The 20,089-nt window shown below is 43.0% G+C and overlaps 1 protein-coding gene across 1 annotated transcript; it reads left to right on the forward strand.

Moving 5' to 3' along the window:
• The first annotated feature begins 92 nt into the window (after positions 1 to 92).
• ITPRIP (inositol 1,4,5-trisphosphate receptor interacting protein) lies at positions 93 to 19,689 on the forward strand. The gene is made up of 2 exons (XM_083504973.1): positions 93 to 499; positions 17,778 to 19,689. Exon 2 carries the CDS (start codon positions 17,791 to 17,793, stop codon positions 19,438 to 19,440), a length of 1,650 nt encoding a protein of 549 aa, XP_083361099.1. The 5' UTR covers positions 93 to 499; positions 17,778 to 17,790; the 3' UTR covers positions 19,441 to 19,689.
• The last annotated feature ends 400 nt before the right edge of the window (positions 19,690 to 20,089 follow it).

Here is a 20,089-nt window from a genome sequence, read left to right on the forward strand (position 1 = left end):
TTCTCGCTCTGTATTTCATATATATTGCAAGCCACGAGGAGCAAACTCCGGAAAGTTGTTGCGTCGTTGCTTTTCCCCTTTCCTCGCGTCTTGCACAACAAGCAGAATTTAAGGGCGTCCGCGATTTCTTCACCCCTCCGCGAGTTTCTGCAGTGATCGCCAAAGTTTTCTCTTGCTTTCCACCTTAAGGGCGTCCCGGGACTCGACCCAAAGTTGTGCGCGCGGGAGGGGGGGGCGGTGGTTGTCAGAACGAAAAACAGCGGCCGCCAGGAAATGAGTAAGTTAGAAAGTGATCGTCGTAGTAACGCCAGCTTCGTAGCCAGAGAGGAACAAGCGTGGAGGATGCCGAGAGAAACGGGAAGGAGCTCCGACTGAGCCCTTTGTCCGCCTAAACTTATCCAGCATGAGAGCCGCGTGAAAAAGTCCGGCGTAGGAAAGGACGCGGGCAAAGAGATCCGTGTTAACCGTTTAGGGTCATACAAGAAGTTTGCAGGACGCTGTAAGTATGAACTTATCTGCCACCAAAAGGTGGCCGTGCAATATATTGCTTTGGTGTGTGCGCGCGCGTGTGTTGTGTGTCTTTGTGTCTGAAAACGCGGTTCCAGGTTTGAGCCCGTGTTGCTTGTCAAGGAGGCACCTCCATCTTCGCCGACTGGGGGATGCGAGTCTTGCCCCCTCGCCTTGCCCGCTTCCGCCCTCCCCTTCTGCTGCGCGCAGCCCCCGGAGGTCGCCTCCTCGTGAGGAAGGGCGAGCAAGGCGGAGCTGCTGCTCCGAGGGTCTGCGAGAGGTATGCGCGATGTGGCCTTAACAAGAGGAAGTTGGGCTTGTAGAGAGCAAGGCAACATCTTTCTTAGTTTCTTGAGAAATGAGAGCGGAAGAGGCGCATCAAGCAGGGCAGGGGAGAAAAAGCACCATTTAAAGACATAGTCTCTGTCCCAAACCCTGCACTTCCCCCACGAAAATAACTTCGTTTTTGTAGCTTGCTGCGCATCCTTTTCCCCCCTTTTTTTTGCACACACGCCTGGGTTGTACTAAATGCATTTGCTTAAAAGTAAGCCCTACTGACTTCTGCTTTACTTAATATTAAAGAGATGTGCTCATGGGCATAGCCAGGATTTTTGTTTGCGATTCTGTCCCCCCTAACAAAAGGTCCCCCCTGGTTTGCTATGGATTTTTATGGAGTTTTATTGAGGGGGGGGCAGCTACACCCATGGGTGTGCTTAGGATCAAGGCCTTGAACATGTCATTGACTTGTTAAGTTTCTTGGCTTCCCGGTCATGCAGCCTTTGATTTGCTTATTCAGAAAGTAAGGGCTGCCATCAGATAGTAAATGATACAACATTCCTCAGATAACGCGGGACAAAGAATAAAGGATGTGTTAGTTAAATAACACTGACTTTGTTGTGTCCATCAAACCTGCAGTATGGACTGTTCATATCCAATCTAGCTTCTCATCAGGTAGGTACTATAAGGACCTAATGCTTGGAACTAATTTATTTACAGTATTTATATGCTGCCCAATAGAACTGGCCTCTGGCTGACTTATGATAACAAGCCATTACAATGTAATTACAATCAATAAAACAATAACAAGAAGCATAAACATGTCAGTGGCATCAAGAAAAAAAAGTATACTGTAATAAGATGCACTGTGTTACTAAGAGAGCACAGTAGATCTACAATTTGGAGGATTAAGAGTGTGCAGATGTAACAGAGCCTATGAGAATTGAATGGTTTTCACCTGGTGCTGAAAACCATTTTAAAACTCAGCAGGTAAGCCTCCCTGGGGAGGGCATTTAATAACTCAAAAGACTTGGGCAGCAATCCTGCATACACTTATTTGGAAGTGAGCAGCACTGAGCTCAGAAGCGCTTGTTTCTGAGTAAATATGCATAGGGATGGGCTACTACACTCATTTAATTCTACTGCTTTGGATAATACATTGCTACTTCTGACTAGAAGGGGACTGGAGTATGAAGTCTCAATAGCTACTAGTCACGGGTGGCCTCTGCGATCAGAGGCAGCATACCATGGGATGCAAGGGAGCAACAATGCGAGAGTGCTCTTGTGTTTAGGCCATTCTTGTGGGCTTCCCAAAATTATCTGCTTGGCCACTGGTGGGGGGGGAAGGTTACTGATGGTTTAAATATAATTTTCAGCATAGTTCTTCCGCTGGCCAGCAGCACAACTAGTTCTTGCAAAAGTATTATGATTATTGGTGGAAGCACCTGATAGAAACATTAGCCGCAGAAATCAGAGGAAACTAGCCACTAGGGTAACCAAAGAAGGGGCTCAGTGAAATATTACACTATATTTTGCATATTTGGCTTGACCCACTCACTGCTGAACTGAAAAATATACCTGACGCAACTCTGAGAAAAGATGAGGTGTGTGCCTGTAGCTCTGTCTATTATATACGTGCTTGCCTGTAACTGTGTGTGTGACCATAAAGTCACAAAATTTATGCCCAGCTGCATAGTTTCCATTTAGGTTTTTAATAGCGGAGTGCTCCTGAAAGGTAGACATTCCAGTTCTAGGTTGGGAGCTGGCACAATTTGGGTGTGGCATGGGCAGGGATGCAGCTGTGCATGAGGATGCCTGGCCCACGTGCTGCCAGAAGCAGTAGGTGCCAGCTCAGCTGTATAAGCAAAAGCCCTGGCCCACATTTTTTTTAGCAGAGAAGCAGGATGTGAGGTAAATGGGAAAGAATGGAGCAATGTGCAACAAACAAAACAGATACATGAGGAAAAGAACCACATATTCGAAACCTTGCACAACATTAACTTAGTGGAACTGGTGTAAACTTTGAATAATATGCATGTTAACCATGTCTACTTCTGTCAACCGTGTGACACCTTTCTGAGGCACATGTTGCAGTCCAGTTGGCAGTAGTCTAGTGCAGTTTGAACCAACTTCTTCAGCACTATGGACAGTTTTGGAGAAAATATTTTGAGTTGTGGATTGCTGCTGTTTTGCAAGTTTATGTAAACATTTGCATACATGTAGAGATGGCTCATCTAGGCCCCTTCTTTAATATACATTAATATTCTTTAATAATACATTTAATATACATTAAATATGCATTAAAAGCAATACAGTGGTACCTGGGGTTACAAACGCTCGGGTTACAAACTCCGCTAACCCAGAAGTAGTTACCTTGGGTTATGAACTTTGCCCCAGGATGAGAACGGAAATTGTGCGGCAGTGGCACAGCGGTAGCGGGAGGTCCCATTAGCGAAAGCGCACCTCAGGTTAAGAACTGTTTCGGGTTAAGAACGGACCTCTGGAACAAATTAAGTTAGTAACCTGAGGTATTACTTTAAGCAGTTTAAGCACTTTAAGCAGTCATGGCTGCCCCATGCCCCCTGGAATTCTGGGAACTGTAGTGTGTTATGGGTGCTGAGAGTTGTTAGGCAACACCAATTCCCCTCAAAGAGCTACAATGGCCAGAGTTCCCTAGGAAACAGGATTGACTGTTAAATAGAATTGTAGCTCTGTAAGGCAAATACGGGGCCTCCTAACAACTCTCCGCAAAATCTTTTCTTCATTGAGAATCACTATCTTCCTGAGGATAAAGATCAGCAACCTAAAGTTCAGATTCTGCAGAAACAGTGGTATTTGGACCAGTCTCCCCAAACCATTTAATAGACACAGTTGGCAGAATCTGCACCTTGTCAGGACAAACAACCAAAACTCTTCCATCTTCAGTAGTAGGACAGGTAACAGCTCATGCAAAAGGCAGAAAATGGTTGCAGGCAAACCTGGTTTGAACATGATTACATAGCTTTGTTCATTCCTGTCACCTACTGCATGTGTTGGTTGTGGCTGGCAGGAACCGTACTTCAAAACAGCTGGAGGGCACCTGGATGGCAAAAATACCCTTAGGCCTACCAGATGTTCTAATCATGTGAAGTGTTTGGCTATCAAGATGTCTACCCTCATGAAAGGGGTAAGATTACATTACTTCCTGCTAGGGCTTTCACCTGATCAAAGACATCTTCATTGATTGAATTCGTTGATTAAATGTATTAAATCTGTACAAGTTAGCACGTGACTAAAACGATAGTACTGAGGAAAAGGAGTGCTTTCTTTGTTTTTAAATGAGGTATGCATGTATCACAGGAGGCAGCATTTTAGGAGTGGGTATCTGATACTGTGTGGGAGTGAAAGGGGAAAGCCTCCTTCCCGCCCTCTGCAATTTTTACCAACCCTTGTACTACAACGAAGCAACACGGGGAGATTTTGTAAATGTTTCGCCTAATTAATTGGGGACACTCATTCATCAAATAATGCAACCTATTAATCAGTGAAAGGTTGCAGCTCAACTTCCTGTATGTTCTCTGTTCAATGAAGAGGAGCTCAAATGTACCAAGCAAGAGGTTTTATTAAATAACTGTGTACAACAGGGCTTCTTTCCTTTGGCTACTTCCTCTGGCTTCTAGCTCTGTCTCTTGCTTGGGGCTGACCTCTAAATTTGATATGGGAAGTACTCTTAAAGGAGGGGTGTGGAGTCTCTGGCTCACAGGCTAAACTTGGCCCATGAGGCTGTTTTGGGAAAGCCACATTCATCCTCCTCACACTTTACGTTATGTCAGATACGGGGCAGATAAGGGCACTGTTTCAAAGGAATACAGTAATTGGGAGCTTAATGTGGGCTCAGCAGTGCCTGGCACTTGGGAACCCCACAAGGGATTTTGACAAGTAGATGGGATGAACCACCTGTCAGTCATGTGAGATGTGATTGGCAGGTTGATGCCCATACCCACCTGTCAGATTTGACCCCTAAGACCAATCCTGATAAGCATCTGGCCCATGGAGCCAGAAAGGTTATCCACTCCTGCCTTTAAAGTGTGGCGTTGAATTCAACTAAGTTGTGCTAGCTATTTAACTAGGAACAATAACATTATAGCATATGTATCCATATTTGTTAACTGATGTGGTTTAACGCTTGTTGTTGTTAAAAAAATTAGACTGAGTTTTAGCATACATGAAAAACTTAAAACAAATCCTTATTTCCTGAGGGATAGCCTTGGACTGTAATGTAACTTAAATAGAAAATTATATTTAGAAAGATTTTTTCCTCCAAAAGCATTTTATTTTTAAAAAATCCAATTTAAATTAAAAAAAAACCAATTTAAATTTTAAAAAATCTGATTATTGTTTTAAATTAATAAGTCATTGATTTTTATCCACCCTGCTCTTAACTGGAAAACTGCCCAACTCTGCTTTTTGACATCTGGAACAGTATTATCATTTCTAAACAGAAGGTATAGACATGGCGAGAGTCTCTGTGTCACAGTGAGGCCTTAGAGTCATGATGCATCATTTCCATGGTGCTGCAAATTAGCCTTCTAATGGGAGAAGAAGACTTCCATTTGGCTATTCTACAAAGCAATTATTTGTTGCCTCCTGGTTACAAACCAACCAACCATTTTTGCTCACCACAGACGTGTCCCAGATGAGTAATGTGTTGGCCAATTGCCTTGTATTTGGTGGATCTGCCATGGAGACACATGGCATGGCCCTTCTAATATTTTCTGCTGCTTCTAGAAGGAAGAGGGTGAGTGATATTTAACTAAATTTAAATTATAGACAGATCTAAAGTTTCTGGTAATATCGGGGCACCCAATGTCTCTTCAGTTGTTGCACTGCAGCTTCCATAATTTCTTACTGCTTTTAACTTCTTTTAAACTTTTTATTAGGGAATTGTTTGGTTTCATGTTTTTATATTGTGGACTGCTGTGATATATTTTCATGATGCAGCGGTATATAAATCTTTATAGAAAGCAAGCAAGAAAGTTATATTGGCATTCTTCACTTTGCGATGGAAGTGGATGAAATGCTTTGGTGAGTCACCACACCTGTCTATTCTTGTACTCTTTATTCTCTGCTTCTGTTAAAATGTATGTGATACAGAAACTCAGCTCTCCTTCTGGAAACTGCATGTGGTGTTAACAGTACAGTGATACCTTGGGTTACATACGCTTCGGGTTACATACGCTTCAGGTTACAGACTCCGCTAACCCAGAAATAGTACCTCGGGTTAAGAACTTTGCTTCAGGATGAGAACAGAAATTGTGCAGCGGCGGCGGCAGGAGGCCCCATTAACTAAAGTGGTGCTTCAGGTTAAGAACAGTTTCAGGTTAAGAACGGACCTCCGGAATGAATTAAGTACTTAACCAGAGGTACCACTGTACATGTTTTATTTTTGCATCTTTACTACTGGCAAATTCATTGTTCCTAAGGGGCTTTCACTTTCTTCATCTCTTACAAACAGGAAAGGAAAAACAAATGTCCATCAGAAGTAAACTATTGATTTCACGTGAACTATTTCCCAAACTCTTCCCCATCATTGCAGTCACTTGTGGGTGTCTGTCTTTCATTTATGGCAAGACCCTTGACAATTTAAATTGGAGAGGTCAGTTTCTGGAGTATGCTTTTGGTCCCTTCAAGGGCTTTAAGATAAAAAGGGAAATCTGGTGACATTCTGATGCATTTCTAAAAATTCTGTCTCATCTTCAAAATCTATAGCAAGAGCTTTAATTTATTCTTCTACCTGGATATAAATCAAAAGGACTAGAGAAGGAGTACCTTTTAAAAGGCTTAAAGCAGTATCTTCTGACACTGTCCAGTGACCAAGTAAAATAAAACTAGAAGCAACACAACTGAGCAAATCAGCTGTAAATGGCTGAAAACACGAGGTTATTAAGGTATGGTCATGCAGCCTGCTAGTCTTTTCACACTTTAAATGATATTACACTTTATAGCTTTAGAGTTTCTTATGGGCACTGTTTATTCCTGTTAAGGAAAATTCCAGGGTGAGCTGGGCTGTTGCGTATCTTTGCACCCCGAGATTTTCCTTAACATTTCTAATCAACCATTGAATTCCTGGTGTTAAATCTTTTTCATCGTCTGAGAAATTGAAAGGGGTCATTTTAGGGTTTCCATGTTTCAAAAAGTGAAAATCTGGACACACAAGGGTTTTTTGGGGGTGGGGGGTGGCTACTGCCTTCAACCACAGTATTCCGGGTATGTCCAGACGTATGACAACCCTGTCTGTAGCAGTTATGTTGTTGGCTCTGGAGCTGCTATTGAACAGAGATGCCTGAGTGTTCAGCCCTTTTTATCTGTGACTTGAGATAGATGTTGTAAGCTGCTGTGAATTCCCATGTTCTGACCACGCAGTCTGTAAATGACTGCATATCCCTAGTGGTACAAACAAGACTTCTCTTAAGTTGCCTGAAGGATGAGGAAACATTTGAGCTCTTGTTTACTTTCATACCTAGATCTAATTCTTGTCCCTTTCTTAGTAATTGGCGAGTGTCCAAGTGGGGAAGCTTTTGGTCCAGGAGTGCATTTTGTCACCATGAATTCTCACTGCTTTCTGCCAAGTTTTCTCCACTTCCTCCTTTTGTTTTGACAACTTCCTGTTCCAAGGCATGATCCGAGGGCACATGATGCAGTTACTTTGCTGAAGCAAATCAGGTCTGGATCTGGCTGGTGAATTCCTAGATGATAGGCTGCCCTGAAAACCCACCTGTCCAGCCTGGAGTTCCATGATGAAAGAAAGGTGGAAGATGATAGATAGATAGATAGATAGATAGATAGATAGATAGATAGATAGATGATAGATAGATAGATAGATAGATAGATAGATAGATAGATAGATAGATAGATGATAGACAGACAGATATAAATGCTGGTAGGAGAAAGGAGAATGGCAAATGGTTGTAAAAAGGAAACCATAAGGGGGTACCCATTCAGCCCTACCTTTGTTTCAGTCCATAAAACGAATGGGGTAGGACTGCCTCTCTGCCTTCAAAAAATGACAAAAGTGGCAAGAATGACTCGTGTGACAAATAGGTAACTGGGCAAATATTTCAGTAGAGCAACTGGATTGGTTCCAGAAGCAGCTGATTAGAATAAAAGTATTTGCCTTATTGACCAGGAGAAAAATTACTTAAAGCCTGGCAATAATTTTACGATAATAACCCAGTACATTGTTTGTGTGCAGAAGCTCCCCAGCCCAGTTTTCCTGTTGGATATATAGGGATTTTTAGTCCTATTGAAATACTACAAAAAAATTGCTGTATCAGAATCTTGTGGGATCTGCTGGTCCTGGGTCTTACATAGTGTTCCCCTGCTGATAGGAACACATCTGGCCAGTGGAAGGAAGAAATATCAAAAACTATGTGTAGTGCTTGTATTGATGAGGATTCTTTTTGCGTATGGCCCCTTTTCATAGGCATTGTTATTTTAGGGAGTCCCTAAAAGCAATTGTCATGAGACAATGTGATCAAATGAACTGCTGCTGATGCTGCTTTTAAGCTTCTCGTTGAAACCAGAGCAATTTTCATAATATTGCAGCACAGTCCTCAAGCAATAAATGAAAAAAGCAGATTGTCATTTTTGATGCATGTAGTTGTGCCTGTAAAACCTCACGACCGAGAAGTGCTGAATTAGATTTGGCTGGGTGCTAAGATCTTCAGTACAGCATACTTTTAAAGACAATTTAGAACAAGATGCTAGGTTTCAGATAAAACTGGTTGAGAATAACTTTGGCTGTGCAATTTTGTTAAGCTATTTTGTTCAGAAAAAGTGGATCATCCTTGCTTCAGGAATACTATACTGCTTTTGTTTGCCTTGTACAGGAAATGTCCTTAGCCTGTTAAACAATATGTCACTCCTATTGTTTTCTGAAAGAACAAATACTTGACCCTGTCTCCATTTGGCTTGCCAGGCATTTGTGCTCTGGTAAAGGCGGAGCCACTTTGAACATCACACAGGAAAAACGTCAGGATTTCCATGAAAATTATTTACCCGTAATAATTGAAAGGGAGGTCCTTTCCAAAAGATATCAGCATGTATGCTGGAAAGAGTGGCCAGTGCTGGCCATGTGACTGACTGCTCTGGCAAAAGTAGGATGTTCCTAGTATTTGTGATCAGTGGCAGCATTTTGGCAAAACTAAAGTTTTCTTTTGAATCTCCACAAAGCTCTCTGGAGATGTCCGATCTGCTGTGTACCTATTCCTAATTGGTAGCTTAAAAAGCCACATTGATGGGGAAGGGCAGTCACCTCATTATTGCCATTTTTGGCATAGGTAGCACAGGACCCATCAAAAAGAGTGTTCATAGTGGGAGGCAGAAATGGGCATTTCACATTTTTCTTCTGATTGATCCCCAGGTCTAGTCTGACACCCAAAAGGCTAGTAGAGGAAGTACTGATGCACTGGGCCCATAGCCAGCAGGACCCCCAGACTCCTTTTGAAGCCAAATGTGCATCTACCCTTCTAAGAAATTTCTGTGAGATGAGCCAGTCTGGCTGTTCCTGCCTTTTAGTGTTTTTAACCAATAAATAAAGGCAGAACTGTGATTGATTAGTTGTTTAGACAGCAGGTGATAGGAACCCCTGGTGTTGCTATCCACTCCGCTTGAGTGCAGTTTTCCTGCTTCTGTCTTCTTTTCTACTCTTTGGAATCTCCATATTTTGCTTTTCCTTTCTCCTAAGCAACCAGGATGGACCTTCCTGTGGTGGACTCTTCTGAGATCAGATACTCTATAGAAGTTAATTTTTGAAAATCTCGCTGGCACCGTTGCTGACATCAGAAATGAAATTGGCAAAGATGTTCCTGGCCATAGAGATAATGTGATACGAAAAGCTTCCTTTTCTTTATTTCTGCATAGTGGCCTGCTGTTAAAGACATAGGAACGCTATGTATGCTGTGGCAGTGGCAATCCTAGATAGCCTACAATCTTGGTGGAATACCAAAAACGCTGTGAAAATGCTTTTTTAAAAAAAGTTTTGGAAAATATATTGAATTTGCCATAGCTCACCATCTCCATCTAGTGTCACATTTGTATATTGCACTTTAAACACACCTAAAATGTTTTATTTGCCACTATATAGCTGAGTCCCTGGAAAACATGGCCAGAGAAACTAAGAATCAGGATATGTAAGAAACACAAAGGAGAGTACAAGGAAATGTTGAGGCAATATTTGCTACTTTTAAAAGATGTGGGTGGAATTCAATATCGTTCTAAGAAGATTGTTCTCTCAGCACAAGCGTTTATGCTTGCGTGATGAAACGACCTTCCCATTTCACCCCCGCCCTGTCATCAGTTAATACAGGGATAAAATCTTATCACAAATCTCTCTTCAAGACAGAATCAGCTAAATAGTTAACCTTTGGTAGTACACACAGGCATTTTGCTTTGATTTTAAAGTAAAACATTGTATTAGACCATACGGCATTAGCTGAATAATTTTAAACTCAGCATTTGAACACCTGCCATTGTTGCAGGCATACTTAGAGACCACAAAAATATAAATTGCTTTTCCTTTGCTGTAGCCTCTGCACCCTTTACTCTCTTATGTGTAACAAGCTTCCTTGCTGATCATCTTTCTAAGATGGAGTGTCCTAATCTTTTAAAACTTTCATCATATCACATAAGCTGCCTCATGATAGCGGGGATCACTAGAATTCATAGATGATCCATTATTATGGCAAGAGCTTTGAAGAGACAGCAGGTGTAATTGAAACAACTGCCTATATATAAAGTTTTACTCTCCTTGTATAGCCATTCCTTTAACGAGGTTTTAAAACGTGTGTGAGCTACAGTTTGTCAAGACAGATTGGCCTGATTCATTTGTAACGCTAAACCATAATTTAACGCTTCATGCATGAGCCTTCTCCTTCTCCTCACCTCCAAGGTGTCCACAGAGCAGAAGTGTCTGCAGTTTCTCGTAAATAAAATAAAAATTAAATAAACGTTCACCCTGTTTACCATCCCAACCAGAGCCACATTCCTACAAGAATCTGCTGCATTGAAATGTCACAGAAGGAAATATCATTTTTGGTGCTAAACAGAAGAGTGTTCAGAACCTCTTTCGAGGAGCTTATTCCTATGTTTGAGTTTCCTGCAAATCTTGCTCCTCCCAAAGTGAGTTGCCTCTATTGAGTTCATCACTAACTTTGTGGGTGAGGTCGGGTGGCGATGCTTCTATTTTACTTAATGTGCGTGTGGGGTTTTGTGTCAGCGTCGCTTGTGCATGTTCTCTTTGCTATTCGCTTGTGTTCCTTCGGTGCTGAGAGAGGTTGGGTGTTGGCCTGGGGTGTGGTTGTTCATTTGTGATTGGTTGTGGTGGGGTGGGTGGTTGTTTTGGATCCGGTTAGCCACACACACCCCACCACCTCTTTCCACCTTTTCTTCCTAATGTAACACTAATGTCTCCACAAATGAAACTGATCTGTAGAAAACGTAATTTGAAAAAAGAGACATTCCACATACTTTGGTAAACCAAGAAATCTTTCATAAAAATACATTTTAATATTTTTTTTACTAACTTTGTGGGGGTAACGAAAATCTGGGAGAAGGGAAGTTGGGGAACCTTGGCTTCTATCTTTATGGGTTCAAACAAGTCCAGAAGGCATTTTCCTCTTTCATAATTGGCAACACAATGAAAGCGAAGCAGTTTAATCACTCGGTAACAGAAGCCAGGTAAACACCCCCTGAAGGGGTTATGTCAGAGCTGCTCTGCTCTTTTTTCTTTCTTCCCTCTACACTACCCATTGAAGTAGACATGCAAAGTGGTGTTGGTGACGCCCTTGTTCCATCTGATGTTGCTAACCAACTGGTGTGCACAGGTAGGGTGGGAAAGCATGTATAAATATTAATAAAAGCTTTGTGTGTTTGTCAGGGCTGGGATTATGGTTGTTATGCATCTAATCTCACATACGCAAGAAGCGGTGCGGTGCCACACCTTTCAGCCCCGAGGTGAATGCTGCTGGAGCACTAAGATCAGCTGGCATAGCTTGCTTCTCACCAAAATGGCAGGTCTCTTAAGGAAAAACCTTCAGGCATATGGGTCTCGCTATGATCTTGGCTTGTGGCATCTCTTCACACCGGTTCCCAGAAAGTTTGCTAGATTGCACACCCTTGCTTTGAAAGAAGCCTGTTTTCCATGTAGCATTTATACATAGAAATAGATGTCATGCGCACATACTTCATATAAAATCTGCTTGTTGGTCCGTCCCCCCCTTCTGTCTCTGTACTATGTCCTGCTGAACCAATTTTAAATTACCCTTTTGTTTATGAACTGTGGCCTCCAGTTGACTGTAGAAGAAGCCATGCCCATTTGATCAGGTAAGGGACTGGGGCATGCCCCTAATGAGCGCCGCCTGTTATCTTGTTGCTGTCTAGTGTCTTCCCTGCTCACTTCCATGTCAGAGGCGCCTGTAGTTAGTGTTTCAAGACCAAAGCCCAGTCGCTGGCAACCCGCCATGCTATATTTGAATCTCAAAACATACAAGCTGTTCTCTAAAAATACAGAGCCAAAAAAGGAACTCTGTGGCACTTCCTGAAGATCTCTTGCAAATGGATGAAGGCACCTTGTGGCTTATTTTTAAACAACCTCGGTGGGATTTGGGTTTGGAAAATAACTATTTCCTCCTCTTTTTTTAGTTAAATAGGATATACTCAATTTTATATGGATGCCTTCTAATTGAAGTATTACCTAAGAGTTTAAGATAATAAACACTTCTTTTTTTTTTAGACCATCCCCCAGTGCCTCTTCTAAACAAAGCAGCCCTAATACTCTTGGCTGTTCCTTGTAGGAAATGTGTTCTTTGTAGGGCTGCTTCTGCTTTGCAGCAGGGCACAGTGGTACCTCGGGTTACAGACGCTTCAGGTTACAGACTCCGCTAACCCAGAAATAGTACCTCGGGTTAAGAACTTTGCTTCAGGTTGAGAACAGAAATCGTGCTCCGGTGGCGTGGTGGCAGCTGGAGGCCCCATTAGCTAAAGTGGTGCTTCAAGGTAAGAACAGTTTCAGGTTAAGAACGGACCTCCGGAACGAATTAAGTACTTAACCCAAGGTATAGCGAGGAAATGTATGAAGGAAGGTATTTGGTGTTTGAATGGTGCATCAAGACTTTTGAAAGCGGAGGTAGCTAACCTGATGTCCTCCAGATGTTTTGGACTACAACGCTCATCATCCCTGGACATCAGCTATGCTGACTGGAGGCTGATTAGAGTTGAAGTCCAAAACAATTGGAGGGCACCAGGTTGGCTACCCCCATTCTAAAGTGTTTGTCTTAGCAGAGGGGGATTTTTTTTCTGGCTTCAGGCAACAAAATATATTGGGGCAGATATGGTTCTGTGTGCTCAATAACCCTTTGCTTCTCTCACCTTGCAACACCCCTACGCTGGTTTCTAAGTCCCTCTTGAAATTCACACAAACTGTTTGTCCTCATTTTCATGATCCTTTGCCAGCTTCCCCCACCTGATCTTCCTGCCCTTGTCTCTCAATAAGCCCTTTCCCATTGATTGTCACTCCTTCCAACTCTTCTACCCATAGTGTAGTGGCAAATCCAGAAGTTTAGGGTCCCTTCATGACAGTCACAGCCATGCTCCTTCTAAGATTATACAATTATCTTGTAATTATACTGTAATAATAATTAGGGGTGCATTAGGAGTATCTGTGCAGATCTCCATATGTTTCCTTTCAGATAGCTGTACTGTGCATGTGCTTGGGCAAATGATTCAGTGTGCTCCCAGAATCTTCTTTTGGGGTGACTAAGTTGTACTTTCATGAAGTTCCATTGTATGTAATAGAACTTGTGCACCATTCTCTTGAAACTGCAGGAAGCGCCTTGTGTTTCCAGTGTTCCTAAATGCTTGGCTTTGGAGCATACAAAAACCCTGGGCCACTACCCGACTTTGAGCCACTCAAGTTGCCTGCTTTTTCAATCACCTTTTTGGCAACCTCCCTCCCAGAACATCTGCATGGTGCCCTTCCTTCAGATCTCTCCTCAAAGCCCACCTCTTCCATGAAAAGTTTAGCATGGCCCCTTAATTCATCCCCACTACCACCATAATGGGAGAGACGCAGGTGGCGCTGCGGGTTAAACCCCAGAGCCTAGGACTTTCCAATCAGAAGGTCGGCGGTTTGGATCCCCGCGACGGGGTGAGCTCCCGTTGCTCGGTCCCTGCTCCTGCCAACCTTGCAGTTCAAAATCACGTCAAAGTGCAAGTAGATAAATAGGTACCGCTCCAGCGGGAAGGTAAACGGCGTTTCCATGCGCTGCTCTGGTTCGCCAGAAGTGGCTTAGTCATGCTGGCCACATGACCCAGAAGCTGTATGCCGGCTCCCTTGGCCAATAAAGTGAGATGAGCTCCACAACCCCGGAGTTGGCCATGACTGGACCTAATGGTCAGGGGTCTCTTTACCTTTACTTACCACCATAATAATGTCTAAAACACCTGCAATTGCATCGAATCAATTTCTCATTACCCTTCCTGCACTCCCATCACTCTTCCCCATTATTATCAAAAGCTGCAAGATCCTCGAGGCAGAGGCCTGAATACTTCTTTTTCAATAGGCATCAATACGCTGGTGACTAGACCTTTGCAGTTTCTGATTCACCAAACAGAATTCAGTCTTGTAGCTAGTAAATCTGGTTTTTCTCTATCAGGGACTGCAGAAACAGGTTTATCTACCCCCTTCAGGGCTATCATTAATCATGGCTGGTGGGTTGAATCCACACTGTGCAGGGTGTTGTCCAGCAGCAGCACTTAATAAAAAAATCTGGCAGATTTTTGTGTGGTTTTTGTGGTTGTGTTCTTGCTTTTAGAGCGTCTGTGTTTGATGAGGTTTAGCTTTCCCTTTGGAAAGTGGTGTGCTGGAGAAAATGAAAATTTTTAAATAATGTGCAAATGACGGCCATGTGAACGTCTGCTACTGCAGATCCAACCTGATAAGAATTAATTAATTGTGCTGCACTTGTAACAAGGATGTGAAAGGGTGAGACAGGAAGAAATAATACCATTTCACTTTGCTCTTCTCAAATCAGTTGCAGGATTTGTGCTGATATCTCTGTGCTCTGCTATCATTGAAAGTAGAGAAACATCAAGATAGATGGTTCGCTGTCCTTACCTACACAGCAAGACTGGAGCAACCCTAAAATGTTTGCTAAGATGAGGTTGAGCCAAGGGACTCATACGCCTGCCCTTACTTTGCACATCCAGTTTTGCTAATCATGAGTTTTGACAAAGAAGGCAAGATCCTATGTGTTCAAATGGCTGTAATCTATTGTCCTTCTGGCCATCCGATAGCACTTGTATTGTCGCTACAGTGGGGATTGAGCTAGTACTGTTCTTCTCAGCCTGTAGACAAGACAGATTGGAAAGGCAGCATTTATCTCATGTATTCTCTTGTGCCGTGTAAGAGTAGATGGATGGTTCTGCTTTTGAAAAGGTCACTCTACCCTATTTTTAATCTGGCGTGCATATGCCATTACACTGCATCACCTATATGGACTTCAGCATCTTGGGGAGAAACAGCAATAAACTATTGATCCATCTTCCAGTAATAGTTTTTAACCACCCGACTACCACCAATCAAAAGCATATTCAACCACGGTAGCGTCAACTCCCATGTTGGATAGATGGACAAACAGTTTAATTGTGTAAAAAGCCCCCATTAATGAAGTGTTGTTGATGATGTTGCCAATGAGATTGATAGGTTTTCAACTGACAAAATTGAATGTGGTGCTTCAGCAGTTGCCTATAGTTGGGAAGGTTTTTACTCCTCTGACATATGTATGTGGTTCACTTGTAAATAAAGAAAGGCCTTGCTTTACGACCTTACCCAATCTGGTTTCTATGGTAACTAACTGCCAGGATTGAGGGCAAGGTGGCAGCTGGTAAGGTAGTCTTAGACTTACAAAGGGGTGGCTATGCCTTAGCCCTGCGGTGAAACCAAGCCAGTAGATGCTACCTAGTGATGAAAATGTGTCACTGGACAGAGGGGCTCCTTACCTGGCGTCTCACACCCATCCTCTTAAAAATCTCTGGACAGCATCCATGTTCTCTTTTCTCATGATTGTGGTGTGCTCTGTTGTGGGAATACTGATCTTCTTTATTGCTAAAGTAGCAAAAATTTCCTTGTATATTGATTGATTTATAGGGTAGGATAGGCGCCAGGTTGGGGAAGACTGGTTTAGGCTTTAGAGCAAGCAGCCTTTCTCAACCTTGGGTCCCCAGCTGTTATTGGACTACAACTCCCATCATCCATAGCTAGCAGGACCAGTGGTCATGGATGATGGGAGTTGTAGTCCAACGACATCTGGGAAACACTGCTTTAGAAGGATATGCAAAGAAGGGTTCCTGCAGTGATGTCAACAGTGCAACGATAATCTTTCCTGATCCTTTCCCCTTTCTCATTACATTTTTCCTAAAGTTTTTATCTGTGTTTGCATCTACATCTACATTCTTCAATATTTTTTTGCATCTGTCTCCCTTAAGTGCAAAATCCTTGTCTCACTCTCATTTTGGGGGGGGATGTGCACAGGCTGCTAAACATATAGCGGACACCTAGATGGGAAATCAATTTGCAAAACAAAAGAGACTTCATCTAAAAGATAAAGGCTGTGATCCTAACCCCATTTACCTGTAGGCCACATTGAATTCAGGAGGACTTACTGAGTAGACATGGCATGGATTGTTCTTATTAGTTAAGCCGGTGTGCTCGGATACTGTAGAGGGGCAAATCTTTGAATCACATTCGTTTACAGGCTAGAAGGGAATAATTATAGGCTACTGGCAGCTGTGGGAACAGGATGGGTGCACATCAACACACTGGAAATATTAAATGGATCCCTTTTGGAGTCAGAATTACCATCTGCTTCCTCTCACTGTTCACATTATGCAGGATGTATATTTCGGGTGGGCTGTATGTGACAGCCACCACTTACCTGTGACTCCTTCCATCACATTATTAATTTCTATACCTGCCATGGAGCTGGGTCTTTAGAGCCCCTCTCTCCATACACTTTGGGCTCCGTGCTATTGCCATACAGTGATGACATGATATGTGCTACACCATGAACAGAACTCCTCAAATAGAATCCTGCAACAGCAGTAGCTAGGACTTTTATGGGATCCCAGGAATCACTATGGCGCCATGATGGTAGCTGCAGGGACAGCTTCTGGTAATGTCTGACTTCAAGGAACAGAGCATCCTATGGACCGCAGCACTCTAGAGCAGGCATCCCCAAACTCGGCCCTCCAGATGTTTTGGGACTACAACTCCCATGATCCCTAGCTAACAGGACCAGTGGTCAGTGATGATGGGAATTGTAGTCCCAAAACATCTGGAGGACCGAGTTTGGGGGTACCTGTTCTAGAGGCATGATCCACAGGCCATGTGCATAAGGGAACACAGATTATTCAGGCAAAACAAGTGTTCGTAATAAAGTAATTAGATGTGTTACACACCCACCCTTCACTAATAAGAAATCAATTTCATTTCTCTTTGCCACATACTCCTGACCCTGTATACAGCTGTATACTGACCCTTAACAATATCTTCTTAGGAAAATATAACTACTTTATATGGGAAGTATCCAAGTAATGTTTTGTGCTTTGAGATTTTATTACAATCAAGCAGTAAATAAATATTGTGACATAAATAAGGATTAGTGCTACATCAATTTAGATTTTCCCCCTCCTTCCCCCACCATCCCCAAATCTGCTCCAGAGGGTTGGAGGAAACCCCAGCACAGAGTTAGGGGGCGGGCAGGGAATAAATCTTTGTACAGACAGAATATTAGCGCTATCACCACATTGAATACAACCCTGTATCTGAAAGCTCGCAGATATTTCTTGCGTTCCTGTTTGTTTGTTTGTTTTCCACTAAGCCAAGAATTCATCTGATTTCCTTGTGTGCATGTGCAGATCTAAACACTACTGACTGTTTCTCTACCTCTTCCTCACAGGAAAGTTTTTGCCATGCCAGCAGGAATCTTCCGGGTGTGCCTGGTGGTTATCACGGCTATCGTCAACCATCCGCTCCTCTTCCCAAAGGAAAATGTCACTGTTCTGGAAAACACACAGGAAGTCATCCAGAAGATGAAAGAGCGGGAGGAGAACCTGAGGCTGGAGCAGCTTAAACTGGAGCAGGAGATTGCCATGCAGGAGACCTTAACAGAGCCTTCAGTGAAGGCTGCAGAGACAGAGGAGCAATACAATCACAATCCCCTCTCTTGGAATTTCTGGACTGCTTTGTCCATGGTGGTTTTCCTTCTGATTGAGTTCTGGCGGCAGGACTACAAGGAAGGGACTTGGCAGAATTATGCCAATGAGGAGGATGAAATTAGTGTCCTTGGGAAAGCGCTCAAGGGAGTCGTCCTGCCAGACAATGCCACATTGGCCAACTTCTATGAAAAATGCCTCCAGATTGTGACCAGTGATATCGCCAGAAACCGAGAGCTTGTGGAAGGCTTTGCAGATGACTTGCTGGAAGCCCTGAGAAGTGTGTGTAACCGAGATGCAGACATGGAAGTGGAAGAATCCATAGGAGTCGGGAGCATGTATGAGAACTGGAGAGCTCACAAGCCCTTAGCTTGTGACTTCATTGTCCCTTTTACCCCTCCGGAGCCATATTGTTTCCAGTTAGAAAGCTGGTGTTCGGAAGAAACCGTCTCCCCAGACAAACAGGGTTATGGGATGATAAAGATCTTGCGGGCGGATGAGAACTCAACAGGATGTATCTGCGACAAGACTAAGCTCGGGGAAGACCTGCTGTGTCTTCTTCACAGCAAAATGAACCAAGCTAGGCAGAACCAACATATGGAGGACCTCCTTTGTTACAAGGACACTCGATACCTTGATTCTGACCAGGTTATGACGTGGTTCCAGCTTGCGCTTACTAAGGCATGGAACAAAATTTCACACAAGTACGAGTTCAACCTCACTTTCAATCTCCTGGATGCGCCTGGGGCTCTAAAAATCAAATTTCGATCTGGAAAGACCATTACTTTCAACCTCACCCCAGTGGTACAATATGCTGATTCTGATGTATATTTCATCTCCCATTTCCCATGCAATAGCCTGGCAGAGGGCTCCTCTTCCAGCATTCACTGGCTTCTCACGTTTGCAGTATATGAGAAGAGATACATCCAGTTTATTTCCAAAACTCTGCCTGCCAACTCCTGCCACCTCAGCTGCCTCCAGATTCTGTCCTTCCTTCATGGAAAGCAGTGCAGTCTAACGGGAGCAAGCAGCCTTACAAACTACCACTTGAAAACAGTGATGCTACATTTACTGCAGACACTTCCTTGTGCATACTGGGCTTCTACACAGCTGCAAGCCAGGCTGCGAGACATGCTCAGATTTTTAGAGAAAAGCTTGCAGGAAAAGAGGCTTTACCACTTTTTCGTTGGGAACAGGCACCTGCCAGAGGAACTGGGTATCCCCATAGAGTTCCAAAAGGCAGAACCTCTAAACCTTTTCCGCTGCTTTGTATTGCAACGAGACGCTTACAGAAAGACTATGGACACGTTTCATGAGATGCTAAAGAACACAGCAGCTTTAATAAATGAATATGCCATGCATGTTCCCAATGGACGAGTGACCTCACTACATAAAGAACCCCTGTAGCCAAATCTCTGAGAATTACAATATGAACAGATCTCCCCCATTGGGAGCAAACTACTTTATATGCTCACATAACTCCAAAGATTGGTAGAATGGAGATACTTCTCTCGTTTTCTTCCCAATGTTGTTGGCTGATATTTATGCAGCTTCTAACGTTTAAACTGTTGTGTATAAAGTTTGTTGTAAATAGTTTAAGCAAAGGAGGTATCTAATTTATTCCTATATCGACATTACAGACCTTGGGATTTGGTAGTCTGTGTGGTTTGTTTATGTGAAGATGGAGATGGTGACAGCTCTGCAAAAGGAGTCCTTGTAGGAGAGAAAACATAGTTTGAAAATTGGTGATAGATGTTCAGCCCTGTACTTCACAAATGATCAATCATCCACTGTGAAGGGAATTCTTTTATTTTGTCCTAAACTATTAAGCAAATGCAGAAATAGGTTGCAGAAATACCAGTTCAGTAGAGCTTCCTGCAACTATCTAGATAGCCTCTACATACTTTCACACCCTGAGCCCCTGGAGAGGATTTAGAATTTCTGTCCACCTCCATGAAGTATATACATATCTATGAACCAATGGGAATACCTACAAAAAGCTATCCAATGATGCAAGCATCATGCAGGGTATTTGAGCATGCCTTTTCTACATTTC

Source organism: Podarcis liolepis, assembly GCF_965112155.1.
Source record: "Podarcis liolepis genome assembly, chromosome: 5".
Taxonomy (NCBI): domain Eukaryota; kingdom Metazoa; phylum Chordata; class Lepidosauria; order Squamata; family Lacertidae; genus Podarcis; species Podarcis liolepis.